The sequence below is a fragment of the Apus apus genome, chromosome 13 (assembly GCF_020740795.1).
Source record: "Apus apus isolate bApuApu2 chromosome 13, bApuApu2.pri.cur, whole genome shotgun sequence".
Taxonomy (NCBI): Eukaryota; Metazoa; Chordata; class Aves; order Apodiformes; family Apodidae; genus Apus; species Apus apus.
This window is the reverse complement of record NC_067294.1, coordinates 8213310-8234755: the sequence shown is the minus strand read 5'-3', so window position 1 is coordinate 8234755 and position 21446 is coordinate 8213310. Positions and strand designations below refer to the sequence as shown.

Below are 21446 nucleotides of genomic sequence, written 5' to 3'. Positions count from 1 at the left end.
TCCCTTCAATATTTGTCTGTTTGCTTTGGTTTGGTTTTACAAGAGACATTATTGGCACTGATTTATTATTTTTTTTCAGAGCTTGAGAACTTTCTAAATTTTGGAACTAGCAAAAAATATTTACAAAGACATTTTCAGAACTCCACTGTTTTTTAAAATAAAGTAGTTTTTACCTTATATAAAATCAGAACTGTTTTAATTTCTATGGATAAAAATAACAAAAAAATGAAGAACATTTTTGTGAAAAACCTTTGCATTTTCCCCTCTGCTTTGTGTAGCTCTATTTACTATTTAAACTCCACTTCACTGAGAAAGCATTAGAATGACGCATTTTTCTAGAAGGGCATTAAAAAAATTGTGTTACACTAAAAAATTAGAAATATTTTTTACATTTACATTTTAACATTTTATGGCTGAATTGTGTCGTAAGAAGAAAAGTTGGTATTTTTATCTTCCAGTAGTGAAGATGCATTCTGTTTATCTCTGCATCTAGTAACAAATAGTTTCTGGATAATTGGCTATGAGTTCTCCCAAATGGCCTTTTCAGAATTAGGTAGAGATTCAAATTTTGAGTTGGTGCCAAATTTGATAGTAATTTTCTACCAATATGATCAGAGCTGGGCAAAAAGATTGAGGCTATCCCACCATGAGAAATACAACCTACATTTTGTAAAGTGTGCAGTGAGCATCTAATTTGAGATGCATAAATGAGAGAGATATTGGTAGAGAGTTAATGAAAATCACATGCTTTTTACGTACCTTAAGTCACTATGTACTCCTTGCTTTGAAAATGTAGGTCATGTTTACTCTCGTTCCTACAAACAACTCTTTTAGAATGAATGTTCCTCTAATATGCAATGGTGATCTTTGCTTGAGGGCACGTGTTGCCTGGGGAGATGTGAAGGCTCCTCCTGCTTTGTGTTTCATCAGGAATGTCCCAGGCAGTGAGGGCTCCCAATTTGGATTAGCTGGTGGGACTGGTGATTAGTCTTGGCCCTCCCTGTGCACACCATGGCTGGACTAGGCTCCTGGCTTGGTGGAGCCACTCGCTTGTAGCTGTTTGTGTAAGAAACTGTTCTTTGGCTAATACCAATTTCTTAATGTATTCCCTCCCCACAAAAGGTTTTACTCGCAACTCAAGCAGCGTGTCACCTCATGGCTATGTGCCAAGCACCACGCCTCAGCAGACAAATTATAACTCTGTCACAACAAGCATGAATGGCTATGGGAATGCTGGAATGTCAAATTTAGGTGGTTCTCCAACCTTCCTGAATGGATCTGCTGCCAATTCTCCCTATGCCAGTAAGTATTATATGGAGCTTCTGTACTTTTGCACATTTTCATTAGAAGCAGATTGTGACTTTTCTTGAAACAGAGCTTGGTACTTTCTCTCCTCTCCAAAGCACTGACTTTTGAAGCACTTTGAAGACATTAGTGCTGCCAGCAGTGTTATCAGTTGTTGTTGATTGTTGTTGCTGGTTTTGGTATTATTATTATTATTATTATTATTATTATTATTATTATTATTATTATTATTATTATTATTGACTCTTGTAAGAGCTTAACAAGAATAGTGTCTCCCCTGAGTTAGGCTGATAGCTTCATAACTTACCTTTGTACTCTGTAAACAAACAATGCTGTCCTCAACGTTGCTGGAAAGCAGGGTTGGCATAAGTGACTTCATTTCTGCTGGAGTGGACCAAAAGTCAGTTGTCAGTGCACAACTTTGGGTTGCAGTGGGTATGAAAGGAGGCTAAGGATACTTGCTGCAAGAAAAATATTTTTTTCCTACTACAAAGTAGGAAGGGCAGAGAAGTTTACAGTCTCATTGGCAGAGGATGACATTTCCATAAGTTGCATGATGAGGTTTTTGAGATCTCTGAGCAAATAGTATGTTCATAACCTCTATAGAAATTATGTATTACTATTGGGCTTAATCTTGCTTGCTTATACTCCATTTGCTTTGTAAGCAGCTATTATCTTGACTTCACTTAGTCAGTAAAATGTGGCAGTGGCTCTTTGAGTTTTAGTGTGAGTACAGCAAATGCCTCAAAGATGTAAGACACACAAATCATATATATTCCATGGTGGAAAGAGCTTATGGTCTACAGGCCCAGTTATGGAAATATTTATGTGTAGGACTAACTTTCTGCATTTTGATATTAAAGGTTTAGTAACCTGCTTAAATATAAATAAATTTCTATTGGTAAAGGCCTATGAACCTCTTCTGCAGCCACTCACACTGCTCAGTAGTCTCTGTTCACATGAGAAAATTAAATGAATAGGACCTGTCCAATTCCTCTGACATTACTCGTGTGGCATAAAAGATTCCACTGACATCTGTAGAAAGCTGCAGAAGGTCTTGTCATATAAATAGGTTTATAGGCTCAGAACCTAGCATGGACAGGACAGAGTGCTGAACATACCAAAGCTTACGCTGCAAATCATAAGCTTAGTGGATTAATAGCAGTAATTAATTATTTTTAATTGCTATTGTTCTGAATTATAAAGGGGATAGTAACTGATTTTAAAAATTACCACCAAGATATCTTAACTGCTGCAAATTTAGAAGAAAATATTTACCCACATAAGTAGTACTTATAACCCGGGACTTGCTAACCAGTTATTATTTTTGTACACTAATAATAATGTAGCAGGTAATGTTAGAAAGTACCTTACTTATTAAGTTGAATTTACTGTCACAGAATCTGTGCACTCTGAATTCATAATAGAACATGATTGATGAGACATCTCCTTTTGGAAGCAGATGCCAGTAATTCATTTAAAATACTCTAGCAGTGTATTATTTCATATTTATGAACGAAGTCCTCTTTAGAATAACACTTCACTTTCCAGCCCTTCTTTTCTATCCTAGTTATATTTTGGGAGGTTTCTTGGTAGATCTGTCATTCTGCTAATGCCTAATCCATTGAATCAGAAAATGCTTCAATCATGACCTGAAAATTAAAAGGTGGCATTCTTAATTAAATCAATAAACTAATTGCTGTATAGTAGCAATTCAATTTAGGTGCTTTGATTGCTCTCCCTTAGCAAGTACTTCCAGACACAGAGTGACTTCAGACTAAGATTGTATCTGTCAGGCTGTGAAACTTTGAACATTTAATTTCCATTAATTGATTTCCTCAGTGTTAACAAATATGATATCAGATTCTCAAATAAGAACTTAAATAGGGTGATTTTTATCTGCATAAATGCAAATAAAATATTATTTCAAAGCTCAGATGATAGGAATTTTATTCTATAATATGTAATTATTCATAGTCCCCTTGTGTATCCTAAACAGGATAGAGTATGAAAGTATGGGATCTTACCATTGGTCCCTACCTGTTTTGGGGGTGTTTTTTTGGTCAAAGATTGGAAGCTGTGATGCTGTCAGCAGCTGACTTTATTTTAATGAAAACAAATTCACTCAAAACTTCAATAAATACATGGACCAAATGTATTTATCCCACTACACAGTCAAACAGAGTTTTAAAGATTTATGTATTTTTAAAATGAACCTCCCTAAGAGCCTTATGTCTATGTTTATTTAGAAAAACTGAAGACTCACATTTTATTCAGTTGTGTAGTTTAAACCAGATATTCATTTTATGTAAACTAGAATGGCTTCATTGCTTAGCTATTCCAGCTGAGATTCCAGTCGATGGCCCAGAATGATAATGCTGTATTGACTGTATTCAGCCAATGGCCATAGATCCTCTGGGACAATTATTTGTCTTTGAACAGCCTCTCATTTTCAAAATTCTCGGGTGAGATATGAAATGCCAACTCCATTCCTGTGCATAAATAAAAGGATCATGTGAGAAATATAACTGGTTTTCATGTCACTGAGAATTCCTGGGAAGTCCCCACAGCAGAAACTTTCTTCAAGCTGAGGGATACAGGGAAGATGGAGACTGTCTTGGTGCTAGTACTTATAACACAGAAAGCGTCTGTGGCCATTGTGAGAAAGGATTAGTAGTTTCTGCCATTGGTAAAGAAAAGCATGATCTCTGTCAGTCATCCACACGTTTTTTTGTGCAACAGCCACTGAAAACACTAGTGCCAGGAGACCAAGGAAGTAAAATACTGTCATAGTGGCCACCTCACTTGTTGCTCTATGCTGGACAGCCTCCATGTGTAGGAACAGCCTCCAAGTGTGTATGTGTGTGTATATACACACACACACACACACACACATATTTTTTCACAGGTTTCTGAATAGCTCCTATTAAAACCTTGTTCTTGCAAGGTTTGAGAGAGCAAAGAAAAACAACTATTTTTGCTGACTTTTGACAAGCTGAAACCTCTTTGCCTTCTGGAACTTTGCTTGAAACCCTGCAGGTCTTTCTGGAGCCATCTTGTTACATGGAAATCATGGCTTAAAATGATGGTTTTGGAGGCCAGTTAAAAATTTAGACCTTTCCACATTAAAAATTCCTGATTGAGATTTGTACTTTAACTACCCTTTTTACCCACTTTTGAGTTTTGAGTTACCTACACAATCTGGATTCCCTCTTATCCATCTACACAAAAACATTACAAGTTCAGACCAGAGCAGTGGCTAATGCCAATCAGTAGAAAAACTTGAAATGGGATGGTGGCACAGCATTCTTGTAAGAATAAAGAGTCACAATTAATTTCGAAGAAATCAGGGAGTCATTGAGACTCATAGAATTACCGCTCCTGAACACCTGCAAAACAAAACAAAAATAAATAGGTGGGTTTCTGGTAGTGATTGATTACACTTAATGAAAACCAGAAATTTCACTGCAGTAAAGGCTTTGGCCATTGGAAGTTAGACCTAGTGCATCCAATAAGCAGAATTCTCTTGTCTCTACAGCCTGCTGGTTACCTAATACTAAGTGATGCCTTTTTGGGGGGTCTTTTTTCTTCCTCTAGTCGTGCCATCCAGTCCGACAATGGCCTCCTCCACTAGCCTCCCCTCAAACTGTAGCAGTTCCTCTGGGATTTTCTCCTTCTCACCAGCCAACATGGTCTCAGCGGTGAAACAGAAGAGTGCTTTTGCGCCTGTTGTGAGACCGCAAACTTCTCCTCCTCCAACCTGCACCAGCACCAATGGCAATAGCCTGCAAGGTAGGTGAAACCGTGTCTGAAGCAGAGAAGGCTGCTCTCAAAACTGAGTTCCCGGTGCCTCGCAAGGCTCTAAGCAGCACTGAGTTGTCAAAGGGGATAGAAGACAGTGGGGGATCCCTGGTGGTCTCTGTCCTAAAGTTTCGTCCTGTAAAGACTAACTGGACTCCACCACCAGCACACCTAGTACCATGCAGGTGTTTGGCAACCACCTTATCTCTAACTTGACTGATACTGCTGAATTGAGAGGCTGTGTCTTTTAAAGCACAGGCTACTGTTATGATAAAAATGAGTAATATTTCAGCTTACTAATACCATCCTTTTTCTTTCTTTCCTCTCTTATTCCCTGTTGTCGTCCTTTATCAGACCAGTCTTTTGTGGACTCTAGCAAGTACTCCACTGCAGGGTCTCTCCAGGGGCTGGCCTTCTCCTGAAGTACGTCACTCAATCTTCCCTTCCTTTTTTTTTTCCTTTGTCATAGTACACTTGTGCAGAAATCCTACTGAGAGCAAATAGACCCTTAAAGAGCTTGGCGCAAACCTCTGCCTTTCATAAATAGAAGACACATTACAAACTAACAGCAGCATTTTCCAGTTTAACTCATACCAGGGCAAACATTAGTTTGCACCAATTAATCTACTTCTGTGCCAATTAATTCCAGAAATGGCACAGGGCCTTTCTGAAAGCCTCTTCAGCTGTTGGTATTAAGAGGCTGCCGCTTTTCTGCATCCCTTCCCTTCTCATTGCAAAGTATTCCAGCATTAGCACCTAAATCCATTTTGAAGCTTTGATGCCAGTGAAGGGAGTGACAGACAAAAGCTTCTCAAACTGATGGTGCTGCAAAGATCAGCACTGCCCATTTTATTGTTTGGTTCAGCCTGTTTTACAACACTGTGCCTAAACCTTCCTGTGTAATTACCTCATGACACATTAGTGTGCTGAGAGAGACATTTTCATGCTTGCTTAGACCCAGGAGTTTCCACAAGCAGATGCAGCCAGCTGCCTCCAGCTGTGCCAGAGGTGGGGGAGATTTTGCCGTATGCGTTGTGCTTCCCCCAGACCTGAGGTCTGCTTTCCTTTCCATGTGCCTGTGCAAATTATCCAAAGAACATCAAGCAGGGAATAAAATCCTTCAGTTTTAAAGCCACGTTCAGATGGAGCTGTGCAGAGAAGGGGGAGGATGGTTCCACAGACTCCACATGTCACTCTACGGCCCCTGGAAAGAGAAGCTCTGGGCTTGTGGGCATAATGCTGATAGCAGCAATGACAGCCAAAAAAAAATCCATATGCAGGCTGAGTGGAAGGAATTCATTCATAAAAGCTGAGATTTGTTGTGACTGAGGGAAAGCTTTGTCCTCAGTGCAATTCAAACAGGTGAATTGGGAGGAGGAATCCTTGCAGATGCACACACAGAAATAATGAAAAATACTAGGACTGTATAAGAACTTTGATAGCTTTGGTCAGGACTTTGTTATGAGTACAGACTGCATCAGGAATAAAACACCACGTTTTCAGATGAGCTGTGGTGTTTTGGAGATTTATTTTTGTGCATTTTTAAACATTTGGCACTGCTGACATGCTACAGGCTTTAAAGGCAACAGCTAAAAATGTTTCACCTCTGTATTGCAAAAATAAAAAGGGAGCTAAGAATTGACTGCTAGAAGATTTTGAACAGGTTCATGTTATTTTTCTTCTCTTCATCTTGTCCCATCCTGCTTTTGTGGGCGGAGAGAAAAAGAGAGTAACAGGAGAAAGCTTTTTCAGGAACTGTTTTTTGTTTTACAAGACATGGAATTTCCACATTCCATATGTTCAGTTATGAAAAGAAATCATGGAATGAGCTGAGAACACTGGACACAACTGGGGCTTGCTGACTGCCTCCTCATTATGTCACATCCAGATCTGTTATGCCCAGAAACCACACAGATCTGAGCATTTCCCCTAATTTTTATTTAGCAATTCCAGTTTCATAATAGGAAAGAGACACCAAGGGATGGTTTATTTCTAGGTCATCTCTGAACTTGTTGGTGAGTTGCAGACACACAGCCTGTAGTCCCATGCCTTCTGACACCACCTGAGGCTTGTAATAATCACTCAGAAATGCACTGCCTGTTGTGCCTTATTGCTTAAATAAACAACCATGTATAAGGAGGCTGTCTTATCTCTCTTGGGCTTCTGGATACATCAGAAAGCAATCAAGCTTTCCTTATGTCGCTTAGATATCAGCAGAACTCACTGAAACAACAGCTAGGCTTATCTGTTGTTCTCTTTGCCATGCAATTTTGTGAAACTCAAAATACATTATTTCTGTAATTTGCTAGCAGCAAATACAAATTAGTATATGATAGAAGAAATAATGCCCATTGGTGGGAGTTTTTCTACTCTCTGCTCTCCCTTTTTGGAGCTGGTGTGATCTCATCCCTACACAGTTTCCCACTGATATCTCTGTTTTCAGGATCAATAACATGCTACAGCTGAGAGAATTTGAATGACTAGATGTAGCACTTATGGAATAAAAGTGGAGTGATATAAATGAAGACTTGCAAAGAATGGAAATATCAAAGCTTTTAAGCAGAAGAGATATCATTTTGCCATTTGCCTTGTAATTTAATTCAGAGTTTCAGAGCTCTTCAAAAACAATCATGCTTTGTAAAATTGAACAATGATCTGCATCTTTACCATTTGTTTCCAATGGCAAAAGGTGCATGGATGATACGTAACCACAGGGAAGTGTCTAAGCCATGAAGGGAAGAGTTGCAATTATGTCACCTTTGTTTGGGCACTTACCCAAGTTAGACAGCAATGCTGTCCCAAGAAGGGGACAATTCTTGGCCATTTTTTGTTGAAATTGATTTGGGCTTGATGAATCTTTTAGCTTGAGAATGTTTTGTTGGAATAATATTTTGATAATGCAGGTTTTTTTCTAAAGCAAAGCAACATCTTGTTTTAAAATTTCAGTAAATTTAGAATTTAGAAAGGGCTGGAAAGGACTAAAAAGGTTAAAGCAGAATGCACAGAGGATTAATTATCCGTCTGACTCTGCTCAGTTGCACTCATCTTGTATAGGAAGACTCTACCCATTCCCATCTGCCCAACTCCTTGCTTATCTGAGCAGTAAAAGAGGGAGCACTGTTGTCAGGGATGCTTTTCCCTGCACTGTAACATACGGTGCTGATGTCCAAGCACTTCAGTCCCACCCAATATTCTGCTAAACATCTGATGTCTAGAAATCTCCAAGTGCTTTGCTAACAGGGATAAAATTTGTTATTCTCAGGTAAAAAACAGAAACAAATCGTATTACTTGATGAAATACAATGGGCTAGATGCAGAACTGGGACAAACCCTGTGTCTCAAGTCCGTGCCCTCATGAGGCTTTCATATATTCTGATGGGGAAATTTGCACTCTCACCATCAGCTGTAGGTGGCCACAGCAGCACAACAGTCTGCTTGACTGTGTCCATCACTGTCAATACTGTTAGTGTTGCCACAGAGGTCCATAGTTCAGGGTCCACACCCTGGCCCACACTCTGAGGATCCCAAGAGCAGAGTAGAGAGCAAACCACAACAGCGAGAACATAACTTGGCTTTCCTTCATTTTTAGTCACTTGAACCAAAGGGACAGGCCAGTTGTGAGGATTCAGAACTTGTTATTTGAGACACTGTTGAAATAAAAAACTTTCAGATATTTATTATTTTTTTTTTAAAAGATGCTGTCGTTTCACCCAGTGTTGATTAAACCAGCAAGTATTCTGAAAAAAAAAGGCAATATTGAATTCATCCTATGATTTGAGATGAAGGAGACAGCACATCTATGGAGACAACATGAAAATGCATCCTCAGGTTATCCCTGTGGCAGTCAAAAAGGCCTATGACAGAAAATATCTCAGCAAGCAATGTCTAAGACATGGTGGTGTCCTCTAGTTTACTCACTTGCATGTCTTCCTGTAGGGCTTAAAGCAACTCAAGTCACTTCTCTGTAGCTTTTTTTCTCATTCTCAGCTCCTTGAAGAGCCCTTATGTTGAGCAGAAACCATCAGTACAGTGATTCACATTAAAACATGGCGGAGTGACAAAATCTAAGACTCGAAATGCTGCTGTATAGTTGCAACATGTCACCTCTGAGGATGGCCTGCTGCAAACATGTGGATGTGTTTTGCATTCTTGCCTTCTCTCATTTTATTTCATTTAATCAGTGCAGTTTACTCGAGCTGTTCTCCTCTTGCTGATTAGACTTGTAATTCTTGCACATATGGTGGTGTTTGTGGAGAAAACATTTCCCTCCTCTCCCCCTCCAACCCCAAATCTGTGAGTCTTTTACTTTGGCTCTGTTCTTATCAAATAATTGCAGCTGTAATTAAAGCACAATGAATCAGCAGCAGTCACAGGGTTGAGTTCTTCCTTAAGCAATTACATGTCCAGATGTCTGAGATGGCAGGCAGTTCTAGCATTTAAGTAATGTCCCCATGAAGTGCTGCCAACCTGAAGGCAAATCTGATTTCTACCTTTTGGGAAATAACCCTACAACTAGTATTTTAAAGATGTGTTGGTGTTGCAGTTGTCATCATAACCTTGCATGGCTGCCCTGTAGTGATGTGCTTGCTCGTGGTGTATCCCATGGACACTTGGTGTGTCTGATCTGCATGGAGTCTCTGGTAAACAGGAGACCAAGCTAGGAGGTCAAGCTAGGTGGAAGACTGTACCTGTTGACTTTTAATGAATGTCTCATCATTAACAGAGTTAGTGGTTTCATATATGATGTTTTTAGGAAGCATGATAATGAAATACTGATGATTCAGCTCAGCCAACTAAAGAGAAAACATTCTAAACGAGCATACGACTCCCTCAGTGTAGCTGGTGGTGGCTGCTACAAGGGTAATAAAACCATGAGACTCTGGGCTGCTAAACTAACACGTTGCAGTTTGAAAATTCAAATTGAGAGTTAAAGTCTTTACCTGAGCACCTGGGAATGCTCCCAGGACTGAACACAGAACTTGTAGGAAGGAGTATGAGCCATGGTTAGTGGGCCTAATGCAACCAACAGCCAACTGGTTCTGCACCTCTGGCCTGTGGGACTCCAGCCAGTTTTCATGAGAGGAACAAGTATCTGCTTTGTTTTTTGAAGTCTAATAGACTATGTGGCAATGGTTGGGTTAGGTTTAAGCCTCTTGGGCTTATAGAGACTTTGAAACTCACATCAGAGCATGAAGTTGAGGCCTGATTCTGGTATCAGGGGAAGTGCACTTATTCTGCAAGAAAATAACTAATTTAATCAGAGTCATTTGCAATTTAAACCAATTTCTGAACAGAATGAGGCTTCCCGTGATTACTGTTCACACAGTTGTCTCTACTGGATGATGCTTGTGTATAATTTTAATACTCACTATGGCTGACTATGTTGCTAGTAACTGTTTCAAAGCTCTGAGGATTTTTAAAGTTGCTTCATAATGCACAAAAGTAACTTTTTTCCCACTTTTCTCTCTCTTTCCCCCTCTCCTTTCCCTCTCACAGCTATATCTGGCATGATTGTTCCCCCCATGTGAAAGAATTGCCTTGAAGAATTTTACTAATGAAGAGGTTGAATTCTGCTTCAGAGAGAATCTGATACAAGTCCCAGAGTGGAACTTTTTACTCAGGCCTTTTTAAAAATAATAATAAAAAAAAAAGAAATAAAGAAGAATCTTACAATAACTGCGGATTTTTAAACAAAACAAAAATCACCATCCTTGCAAATACTGAAATTAACAGTCTACAATTGCAAGGTGTTGATTCAAGCTGTCCATCCCAAATACCTGGGAGATATATTTATTTTATGTTGGTAAAAAAAAAAAATCCACTCTATTGTTTGTTTGTTTGTTTCTTTTTTGTGGGGCTGGGGGGGAGTTGCTTTTTTTTCCCCCTTCTGGTTTGTTTTTTTTGTTGTTTTGTTTTTGTTGGGTTTTTTTGTGTTTGCTTTTCAAGGCTTGATTTAACTCAACACCATTTGTCTTTTATAAATCATACAATTACACAAGGGACACTAGAGATGGAACTCCACATTTTTAATTTATGATTATTTTTTTAAAGCTCTGTAAAGAAAAAGTGGTGTCATTCACATACAGGTCTGTGTGGGACAGAATAGAAGTGCCAGTTAGTTTTTCGTAGAAGAATAATGGCCATTTAATGAAGGGTCGGCTCATACAGGTTGCTTATCCAGTGGTGACTAATATGATGCATTTTTAATGTTCTAATTAAATAGATATCACTCCCTAGCAAGCTGGTATTTTTGGATGGCAAGGGTGGGATTAGTACCCTTCTGTCTTTAATATCAGGCTAAATAATAGTGTAAATAATACGAGGAAAGTAGATGAAAGTAAAGGTAAGGATGCATATAACACATTTCCTCTTGAACTGAACACCCAGTGCCTCTAGATATGATAAAACAGCAGAATTCCATTAGCATGGCTCGCTCCTTAGCTTGGATAGCAAACTCTTTCCAAATGAGTGGCCTTCTTGAAGTTTAGTGTCACCTGAGCTGTGCATGAAACACCATTTGGGTTCTGCACAGCCAGTGGCACAGGCTGTGGCCACCAGGCTGGGGGTGTTTCCCACATAGCCCTCTCTCCCCCTCATGTAGTGGTTTTCATGGGGCAGAATGAGAACAGACCCCTCTGCAGTTCTGCATCCTCACAGTCTGAAAGCACACACTGTCCCCAGCCTCCCACTAGGATTGCTCCTGAATCAGCCGACCCTCCCAGTTTGTATCATATTAAGCACCAGGTAACTGCTTTTTAATAGTACATGGAAACAGGAGGTGGGGGTGGGGGGGCTGTTAGGAAGGTTTCAAATCAAAACCATAGCTTCTGTTTTACAAAAATTTTGCTATCATTATCTGGGAAGTGTTCTTAAAAACTATTAGTCAAAGAGGCAGCAAAGCTCTGAAGATGCATTACCTGATATTTTTTCTTTGCTGTTGTGTTTTGTATGTAGTTATAAATACTGTAGATTTTTTGTGATTTTTTGCCAAAGTTGTTGTTCTATTTATACATTTTAATGTCTTAAGACGGTTTTTCAATATCACAAAAAAAAAAAAAAAGAATTTTACTGCATATTTTGCAAAAAAAGCTCACTACCTTTAGCTTGCACATACTTGCAAAATTAATTAAAGAATAAAAAAGCTTTTTGTTTCTGTTTTTTGTTTGCTTGGTTTAAGGGGGATTTTGTAAAATATCCATATAAATAATGTATTTATCTTTGGAATTTGTACATTGCTTTTTTTCCCCTACCAAGTTTATTTTATTGTGTATGTTTGCTATGTGAAAAGTGCTGATTTGTTTGGTCATTCACCGTTGTATTAGCTGTTTAAATGTGATTTAAAAACATTTCATTTATAGTTTTTTTTAGTATTGTTTAAAACCATGCTTCCATTTTTTTTTAATTTCCACCCAAAAGCCATTGTCTATTTTTGTATTATTTGTAAGTTAAGAAGTTTTTTCCAATATATGGCAAAAAGTAGCATATTATTCTTGTAGCATTTAGTTATGTAGATTTAAAAAAAAAAAAAAATGTATCCTTTGCTTTTGAGGCTTAACAAAAACTAATGCTGTTTTACTCTATTAATATGCATGGGATTTCTCCTCTTTGGAGTGACGCATTTTTGTGCATTAAATATGGGGAGAAACTTCATAGAACTCAATGAAAATACTTTCTTTCTTAAGTCTGCTTGTATATTTCTCTGTCTTTCACATAAATATAAACCAGCAGATTGGATGCCTTAACAATGCAAATCATATTCATTTCACTTGTACATTGTACTGTGCACCAGAACTGTCAATCATCACTAACATTCTAAGAAAAGAAAAAAAAGAAAAAAAAGGAATTGAAAAGCACAAAAGAACTGTTTTGTTACCTTAAAACAATATAACTTTTTTCTAGTCAAGCAAGAAATCATTTACAACGATGCTGCAACTGTGCATGCTTCCTGTATGAATTTTGCAATGGTTTTCACTAGAATGTCACAGTGTGATCTTTGGGGTGAGGGGGGAGGGAAGAAAACAGGATTATTTTTTTTTTTTCCCCATGGTGAGAAAATAAAAGAGGAGAAAACTGGAAAATGTGAGAGACATCAGTTTATTGCTTCTCTGTATTCCAAGCGATTATTCTAATTCACATAGTAAGCAACAGCACGACAATGTAATCAAATTTAAAGCCATATTTTGTCCAGTGACACCATCAATTACTCTTGTAGAGCTCCACTCTAAGTCCTAGTAATTCTGACACCAGTGTTACCCAGCAATGTTTGTAGTCTCTTCTGCCAGTGTCCAAAGATCCTTTGACAATGTGCATCATTTTGTTTTGTTGCAGCTATTTATCGTGATCTGATCAATGGGAATTTATAAAAAAATAATCTTCCCTGCACCACCCTGATCTTTTACAAAGTAAAAGATGCAGCTGTTTACAGAATATGGCTTTAAGTGGAAACATTCAGATTTCAGTTTTGACACGGTGAAGCTTCACAATGACTGGATTGCATAAAGTATGCCTATTTCCTCACAGTTGTACTAGGATGCAGCTAAAATGAAGTCATCTCTGAAACTACTAACCTTTCACCTTCTTATCTAAATCTTTTTGAATAGACACACACACACTGTACAGTTCTATTGTTAGAGAAACTAACTACTGTAGAGATTGTTATAATTTTTTTGCAGAAATTCAAGCTGTAAAAACTTTTCAACTTTCACAATATTTAATTAAAGTTACTTCCTGTCTGTGAATACAGCTCCTAGTTGTGTGTTTATTTTTCTGCTTCTGCTGGCTAGGAGATGAGAAAAAATAAAATACAGAAGCCAGAGGCTACTAAATTGTCTTTCTGAAATTAAGGAGAAGCAGAAAAGCATGGAATTACACAATGGAACGTGGTGAATGCTGGTGCACTGAAACTCCTCTTCCTCTGTCACTAATGATTTCAAAGGATCCTCTAATAATATGGAATGTTCATCCCATTATTGTTATTATTTCCATTGGTTTAGTCTACTGGTTACCTGAAGGGCCAACGTATTTTTCTGGAGGATTTCAGGAGCACGTCTAGCTGTAGCTACCCAGTTGTAAAGAGCTGTCTCTAAGTGCAGTGATCATGAAGAATGAGACAAAGGCACAGGAGATCCAGTACCAGAGACCCAGGGAGGTCTGAGTTTTAATTTTGGTAATATTTAAATCAATGGCAACACCTCCAGCACCAGGTTTGAAGTGACCTGCTCAAGGCCAGCTTCAAGAACTGCATCAAAGTGGGTTGAGCTGTAACTGGCTCCTTGACTTTACCCTGCAGGAGGCTCCTATAAAGTGTTTCCATTCTGCTACTCTTCCTGAGTGGTAAATCCATCACCTGCTAAATTGGTTCTAGGCGTTTCATACCATTCTGTACTCTGCTGGCAGGAGAGGACCATGAGGAGCTTTACCTCTGGCATGTAGGAGGTTGACATAATGGCACTTAAATGGGCCTGAAGAGAGGCTGTCATACACAAGACCTGTAAAGGGAAAATCAAAAACCTTTAAACACCACACCCCTAATGCAAGCCTCCAAGCATTTTCAAGGTAGGAATAGGGACGTTGAGGTTGCAGTTTAAATTAAATTAAAATTTACTTGAAAAAAATCAAATTTGCTAGAAACATAAGCACCCAGAAATGGCTTCTTGCAATGTAAAGTGTTGGTATCTCTTAAAGGTTAGCAGAGCCACTCCGGTAGTCGTTAGAGGAAAGAGAGCTGTTGGCAAAGTCAAACCCCAAATGTGTTTACTCTGTCAGCACAAGAGATCTGTTTCTTCTGTCTGAGGTAATTCTCCTGGTTCTCTTTCAAATGGTGTGAATATTGGCAGCTCTCACTGCAGCTGAGGGCTCTATCAGTGCTCAGCTCTCTACAAAGATGTTGGGCACACGGAGCTGGAAAACAGCCTTAAAGATTAAACTCAGGATGTAATATTAGGCAACCTGTTCTAGGTGCAACAGAACCAGATCTGAGGATAATGTTTTTGCCTGAAATTTGATTTCAGCCCTATTTAAAAAAAAAAAAAAAAGGTGGAGGGGGTAGGGTGGGGTGAAGGAGGCAAGATAGCATTTACCATCAGGCTTCTAGTTCAGATGGATGCTGAAGAAAAGTCTGCCAGTCAGCTCCAGCAATTTCGTCTGACAGTCCAAACTGACAACCCCAGGTGACAGAACTGTAATAGGTGACAAATTGCTTTTTTTTTTTATGCCAGAAGTAAACCCTGTGAAGCCCAAACCACGTGAGGACCAGTTGCAGGGTGCGCATGCAGGAAGAGCAGTTGCTTCTGTCATGGCACAGAGAACATGTAGGCATGGGGATGGAAGGGTAATGGCATGACTTATTGCTGCCCTCTGCACTGGTGGCTGCTTTAATTTTTCAGCAACTGCAACGTTTTGCCTGAATGATTTGCACCTGGCAGTGAGACTGGCTGTATTTTTGTACAGGCATACCTCTAATTTATATTTGTTTTCAGTTTAAAGAAACCTCAGCAAAATGAGCTACCATCACTGTGAGTTCCCTGGCCTTGTCCATGTGGCTGCTATTACCTTTAGAGTCTGTGTCTACAGGCTCTTGCCACAGCTGCTTCATGTAATCATTTACATAACTCTGCTTAGCATCACAGCCTGTGGAGCTTCTGCTGTTTCATGCATTAGCTGAAGACACATTTCATGTTATATGCTTGACTTCCTCAGCTCCTTCCTGTTTGCTGCTGCTTCATCTCCAGCCCTCCTGTAAATAATCACATCGCCCAAGATTTTTCAAACATGCACCCACTGCATCTTAGTTTATTTGCCCTCATTACCCATTTAGGGAGGCTGTCACTGAAGGCCATTCCTCTGATGCATAGAAAACTACAGTTTTGTCCTGCAGCAGAACTGGGCTTTTGAATAACATCTCACCTGTGTTAGCTCTCCTGTTAATGTATGTTACACAAATTCTGCTGCAACAGTCTTTGCTTCACTGTGCTAAGGCAGCCAATCCCTTCTAGTGTCATCTCAGAGTTGGCCTCCTTTTAATGGAGAATCCCAACGGCCTTTTGTCCCAAATCCATATCACTCTGTACTTTTCTTACTTGAGTCTGGGTGCATATTACAGACAAGGAGATGGGGAGGTCAGGATGAATATTTTAGATAAGTAATAGTTCCATCTCTATAACCCTGTTCTCTCTTCCTCTCCTTGGTGCCCATGATGATGCAAGTAGGCCAGAGCTTAGGGCCCTGCTCATGATCAGCAGGTCATGTGAAAGAGCACAGCCTAGAAAGCCTTCATGTAGTCATTCCAGGACATGAATGCTGATGACTACCCAGTCACAGCCTAACAGCAGGGATTGCAATTCTAGCTGGCTTGTTTGTGTAGGTCTGCTACCAGAGCAGCAAATACCATACGCTAACACACATTTTTCTCCTCATTTTCAATTTATGCCCCACTCTTCATCATTACAGTGGATGCACATTTGAAGATTACCATCAAAAAATTTACTTAGATGATCACGTAAAGCTTCCCTGGAACATACAGGAAACTCTCTCCTATATGACCCAGCCAAGCTATCCTATTTTTTCACATTCCTATAAAGGACGTGAATTTGTTCACTTCAGGGTTTTTTGTGGAAGTATAGTTATATTAAAAAATATAAAGACCCAATTTACCCACATTTATTCGTGTCAATGTGTGGTGTTTACTGTAAGCACTCACAAGGGCCTCAGTGGGTTTGCAGCTGGTGAATGAGAGTCTCCCCACAGTGGTGATTCACTGCAGTCTGGCAGCTCTTGATCAAGCAGATGAGAGAGGCAAGGACTGATTGTAACTAGGTACAGGTGTGCTCAAAGGAGCACAAGTGCTCTGCTTGAGAATAATCTCAGGATAAATGTGCCAGTGAGGATCTCTCAGTTGAGGCATCCTACTCTCTGCAGGAAGGTGGCAGCTCAGTTCAGACCTTAGCTCAGGAGGCACAAAACTGCAGAGGTGGGTGTGCATGTATGTGTGTTGAGGTGGAAAACTGTGTGAGCACTGTGACAAGCTCTGGGAAACAAGCCCTAGTATGAACCCTGTCATAGAAGTCCACTTTTCTGCAGTGTTGAGAGGAAAGGGGAGCACAAACATTGGCTCATCTGGAAGGTTGTTATGCTGAAGTTTTAGCCTCTGCTCCCTCTCAGACCCACCTCATACCCCTCAGCTTTGCTGGGGTCCTGTCTGTGACACCACTACCTCCTTGCCCACTGCCCTACCCCACTGGGCTCTGCCTCCAGCTGCCTCCCCATGGAGCAGAGTATTGCTGCCATGACTCCCAAGCAGCCCACCCCAGGCACTGCCTTGCTCCCTCACCTCACCACCAATAACTTTGACTTCAACCTCTGCTGCATCATTGCCTTCTCCTGAGGGTTCCCTATTTATATAGAGGGGAAAATGCAGTTGCTGGGACTGGAAATATTTTGTTACCTTTTCCTGCTTAAGTGTGAGGCATTTTTATCTGTGCTCTCTGGAGACTTATGCTACAGTGGGACTGATTTTATCCACTTACTCAATGCACTTTAGTTCAATAATGATTACAGAACTTCTACATAATATATTATGCATAGATAATTTCCCAGGGTTTGTAGCCCTCTATCTCCCTAAGCATTTAAAAAGGAATGTCTTTGTGATAGGTATGTTATGAATGATACACTCCTCAACAGTCATGATGTAAAAATAATAGCAGCAGTGGACTTGGAAGGAAGAAGAGGCAAGCATTCAGATGGAAAATGCCAAAGCCTGTGGATAATATCACACAACAGCAGTGACCTGCTTTGTTCATTTTATCACTGCTCCTTAGCCCAACAGTGGCACTTGCAATCTGGCAAACCTTCCTCCACCTCCTTACCCAAACCAAGGGGTTTGGCAGTTTGCTGGCCCCATTGCCAGGCTGGGCTGACCTGGTACCTCTTTCTCTCTCTCTCTCTCTCTCTCTCTCTCTCTCTCTCTCTCTCTCTTTTTTTTTTTTTTTTAATAGAAGCTGAGCTCTTAATCTTGCTCAGCTGTGAATTTTGCAGCCCATTCAGTTCAGGGAGTTTTCCACCCCAGACCAAGGACCGTGAACCAAGTGCCTTGCTCATCTTACTATCACCAGCCTACCCAGGTTTTCTTTTTTTTAAACATAAAAGCCCCTTTTTCCTCAATTTCCCTATAATCTCCTAATTTCAGTAGTGACTTTTGGCAATGAAGTTCATTGCTGCTATCCCCTTGTTTTTTCCTCCTGCAAAGAGGCTTGTGGTAGCTGGAACTGTCCCTTCCCAATGTGGGCAGCCCCAATGGGCCACAGAGGCCTTGGGGACAGCTGGGGACACTTCTGCCCTTGCCCAGCCCCAGCAGAGGCGTGTGAGGCAGCTCTAGGGCCACAGCCCCTGGCAGGATCAGGCCCCATGTCCTGACTAGCAGTCAGGAAATGTCTCAGTGACAGTTGCTACCAGCTGTTTCAACAGTTTCAATCACAAGAAGAGCTGTAAGATAAATAAATAAATAAAGCCTGTGAAGTGACAAAACAAATGGCCTGGCATCGGCGACAGATTTGAAGCTCCTGGCTGCCTTTGTGGGAGAGCAGCCCCTGAGCTTTCACCCTCCCTCCCCTAAATAATTAATTTATCACGTAGCAGAGCTGTGGCTCCATGGAAGGTGCCTGGAGACAGTGTTTGAAGGGGAACTCCAGCCCCCCAGAGGGGCCCATGGGGCTGGGGATTGGGGCCATCAAGAGCTGGAGCCCACAGCTGAACCAGCTGGATCACAGGGGGATTGACATTAACCTGCTCAAGCTACCACGAGCCAGCACACACTATTCCTTTCTACCCTCACAAATCACTGTTATGTCCTTTCAGCTTTAAACACTTTGGATCAGCTATAACAACACTTGATATTTATTTTATTTCAACTATCACTCTGATTTGTCAGGTGTATTTTTTATGCACAGCAGGTGTACCCTAATGGGGTTAGGGAATAAACAGAGAATTGATGGGCTTACACACCCATTAGCTAATGGGTTACTAAGCAAAAGGGACTCTGTTTAACCCCACTGCACTTAGCCCTCTGTTAGGAGGAATGTTAAAGACTATAAGCTAACACTCAAATGTCTCTTTGTGGACCCAGGGGAAGAGAGCTCAAACTTTAATGCATGGCTTGTGATAGGCAGGTGAATGAATGTGGTTATCATTATGCAATCACGCCTCTCTGGAACTATTTATCAGCTGCACAGTGTGCCCCATGAACCCCGCCTGGACAGAAAGGGTTAAGCAGGATGAAATCCCCCCAGAGAGCCGTGCTTCCCACACCTCACTTGCACTGAGCTCACAGCAAACTCAGAGCAGCCACTTCATGTTCCCCTTCCCCAGAGCTACACACCTTGATCGTTAGCAACACGCTTTGCAGTGCACGGGCCTTGTGTCGACACCAGCTTTAATCAGTTATTTCAAGATAGATGTGCCTCGTTAGCATCAGAACAATGCAATTACTTCCCCTCCTCCCCTTTCTCCAAATCCTGGGGTTTTATTGGCCTATTAATGGTTTGATTTGTTGTTGGTAGAAACAAGAAGGATTCCAACTCATTGATCATACTATTCTACAGATATCCAGCAGAATAAATATATGGGATAATAAAACCCAAGCCATCCACACAAAGGTTACATCTTCTAAATCCTTTAGTGTTCTGCATCATAGTTTATGTTCCCTTTCAACCACAAATACACAGTTGAGTGGAGTACCTGACAGTTAAAAAAGGTCTGTAATGTTAAAGGTTATACTTGCAATCTTTTGCCATCTTTGTCACATGGAAACAAGTCACACTGATCCTCACAGTCCACAGATGCAATAAGGAACAGCCCTCTGACATAGATGTATAATCAAAAGCCAATTCAAAAGGAGCCTTCTGTAAATATCAACTGGATCCAGGCATATGCATGCATTGCTTGGAGCACTGGAAGTGTCCTGCTGACTTCAATGGGGTGGCTCTTGCGTTTGAAAAGAAATAGGTGTGTGTATGCAGGAGAGGTGAAGGTCGAAGAATAAAAAAACCAAGGGAGAATACAGTTTTGTGCTGCTTTTCTTTAAACAGTGACACAAAACATCACAGCTGGGGGAAGTGAAAGGTCCGTTTAGTTTCCTTTGTGCCTGCCTGTTCCTGGGGTGCTCTCAGGTGCCCCTCATGTTTAGCTCTGGAGGCTCTCCTGGGTTGCAGGGCTGCTGAGGCAGTGCTCTGAGGGACAGGGGATGCCTGTGACAGAGAGAGGGGACGTGGCACTGAGCATGAGCACTCTGGGCTTTGCCTTATTGCTGGTCTCTTCCTGATGGGGAAAAGGAAAGTGCTTCAGGCACTTGACAGACTGACAGCTGAGCTCTTCTGTCGCCTGAAGAGAGATGCCATAGAAAATGCCACAGATACAGTGGCAAAGACAGAAGACTTCAGTAGGCTCAAAACAACAGCTCAGGTCCCTCCTTACTCTAGAGTGCAGTGGTCAAGGAGAAATCTACTGATGCCCACTGGAACGTGAACTGCTTTGTTACCAACTCAAAAGGAAGCTCCAAAAGTGTGGTGTGGTTCAAGTGACGCATGGATACAACTTCAGTTCTAGGTTGTAGAGCCTCTGTTGAGATGATTTAATTTATGCTGAAATTCAGCAGCATCAGCCTACAAGGCTGGAGCAGCATAGCAACAAGCTTGTTAATTACTAAGCAATTATTTTACTCAACTTTTAGACCTAGGGGATACCCAAAATATCCGCATCTGTTTCATTTTGATTTCTTATTGTTCCTTCCATGCTGTAGCTGAGGTTATTTTACTGCACTGTCAGTCACAGCAGTAATGACTTCCACAGCAGCAGCATCCATTTGGCAAGCTCACTATACAGAAAGTGCTGTGATGGAGTAGAAAGGGGTTTCTTTCTCTTTCTAATATCATCTTCCCCTAGGATAGACTATCTTGCCCTCTGCAGCAGAACACGCTTGGATCACACTGCAGAGTTTCTGACTGCTGCTTTTAAAAAGGTATATCTGCTTGTTTCTATCAACCCGTTTCAGCTCCTCTGGCATGGTGTCTTTACAGCTCTAATAGAGACACTTCACATGTAATAGGGTCACACAGTGATCCTCACGTTCGATTCCATTCCTATCACTATGTTAAATTGAAACAATGTGTGTGTATCAGATTTCTGCAGTGCAGGGGAGACTGTAGCACCTACAAGTTTAGTGATGCAATGAAACTAATGATTTGGATTATACTTTTCTTGGTGCCACATTCCACTGGTGAGCTCTTGAAAAAACACCTTACCTCACTTTCTCTCTGTCTCTTTACCTCTCAAGAGCTTTCACCAACAGA

At 40.6% G+C, this 21446-nt stretch overlaps 1 protein-coding gene across 9 annotated transcripts in view; it reads left to right on the top strand.

The window, feature by feature from the left end:
• Positions 1-13844, top strand: part of EBF1 (EBF transcription factor 1) — a 276873-nt gene extending 263029 nt beyond the window's left edge. For 5 of the 9 annotated variants that reach the window (XM_051631535.1, XM_051631534.1, XM_051631533.1 and 2 more), the window contains 4 exons: positions 1123-1302; positions 4903-5097; positions 5461-5529; positions 10603-10642. In XM_051631535.1, coding sequence (XP_051487495.1) covers positions 1123-1302; positions 4903-5097; positions 5461-5528 — 443 coding nt within the window. In that variant the 3' untranslated portion in view covers position 5529; positions 10603-10642. Of the gene's footprint in view, positions 1-1122; positions 1303-4902; positions 5098-5460; positions 5530-10602 lie in introns of all 9 variants that reach the window. The other 4 variants (XM_051631539.1, XM_051631538.1, XM_051631537.1 and 1 more) reach the window with 1 other exon arrangement.
• The last annotated feature ends 7602 nt before the right edge of the window (positions 13845-21446 follow it).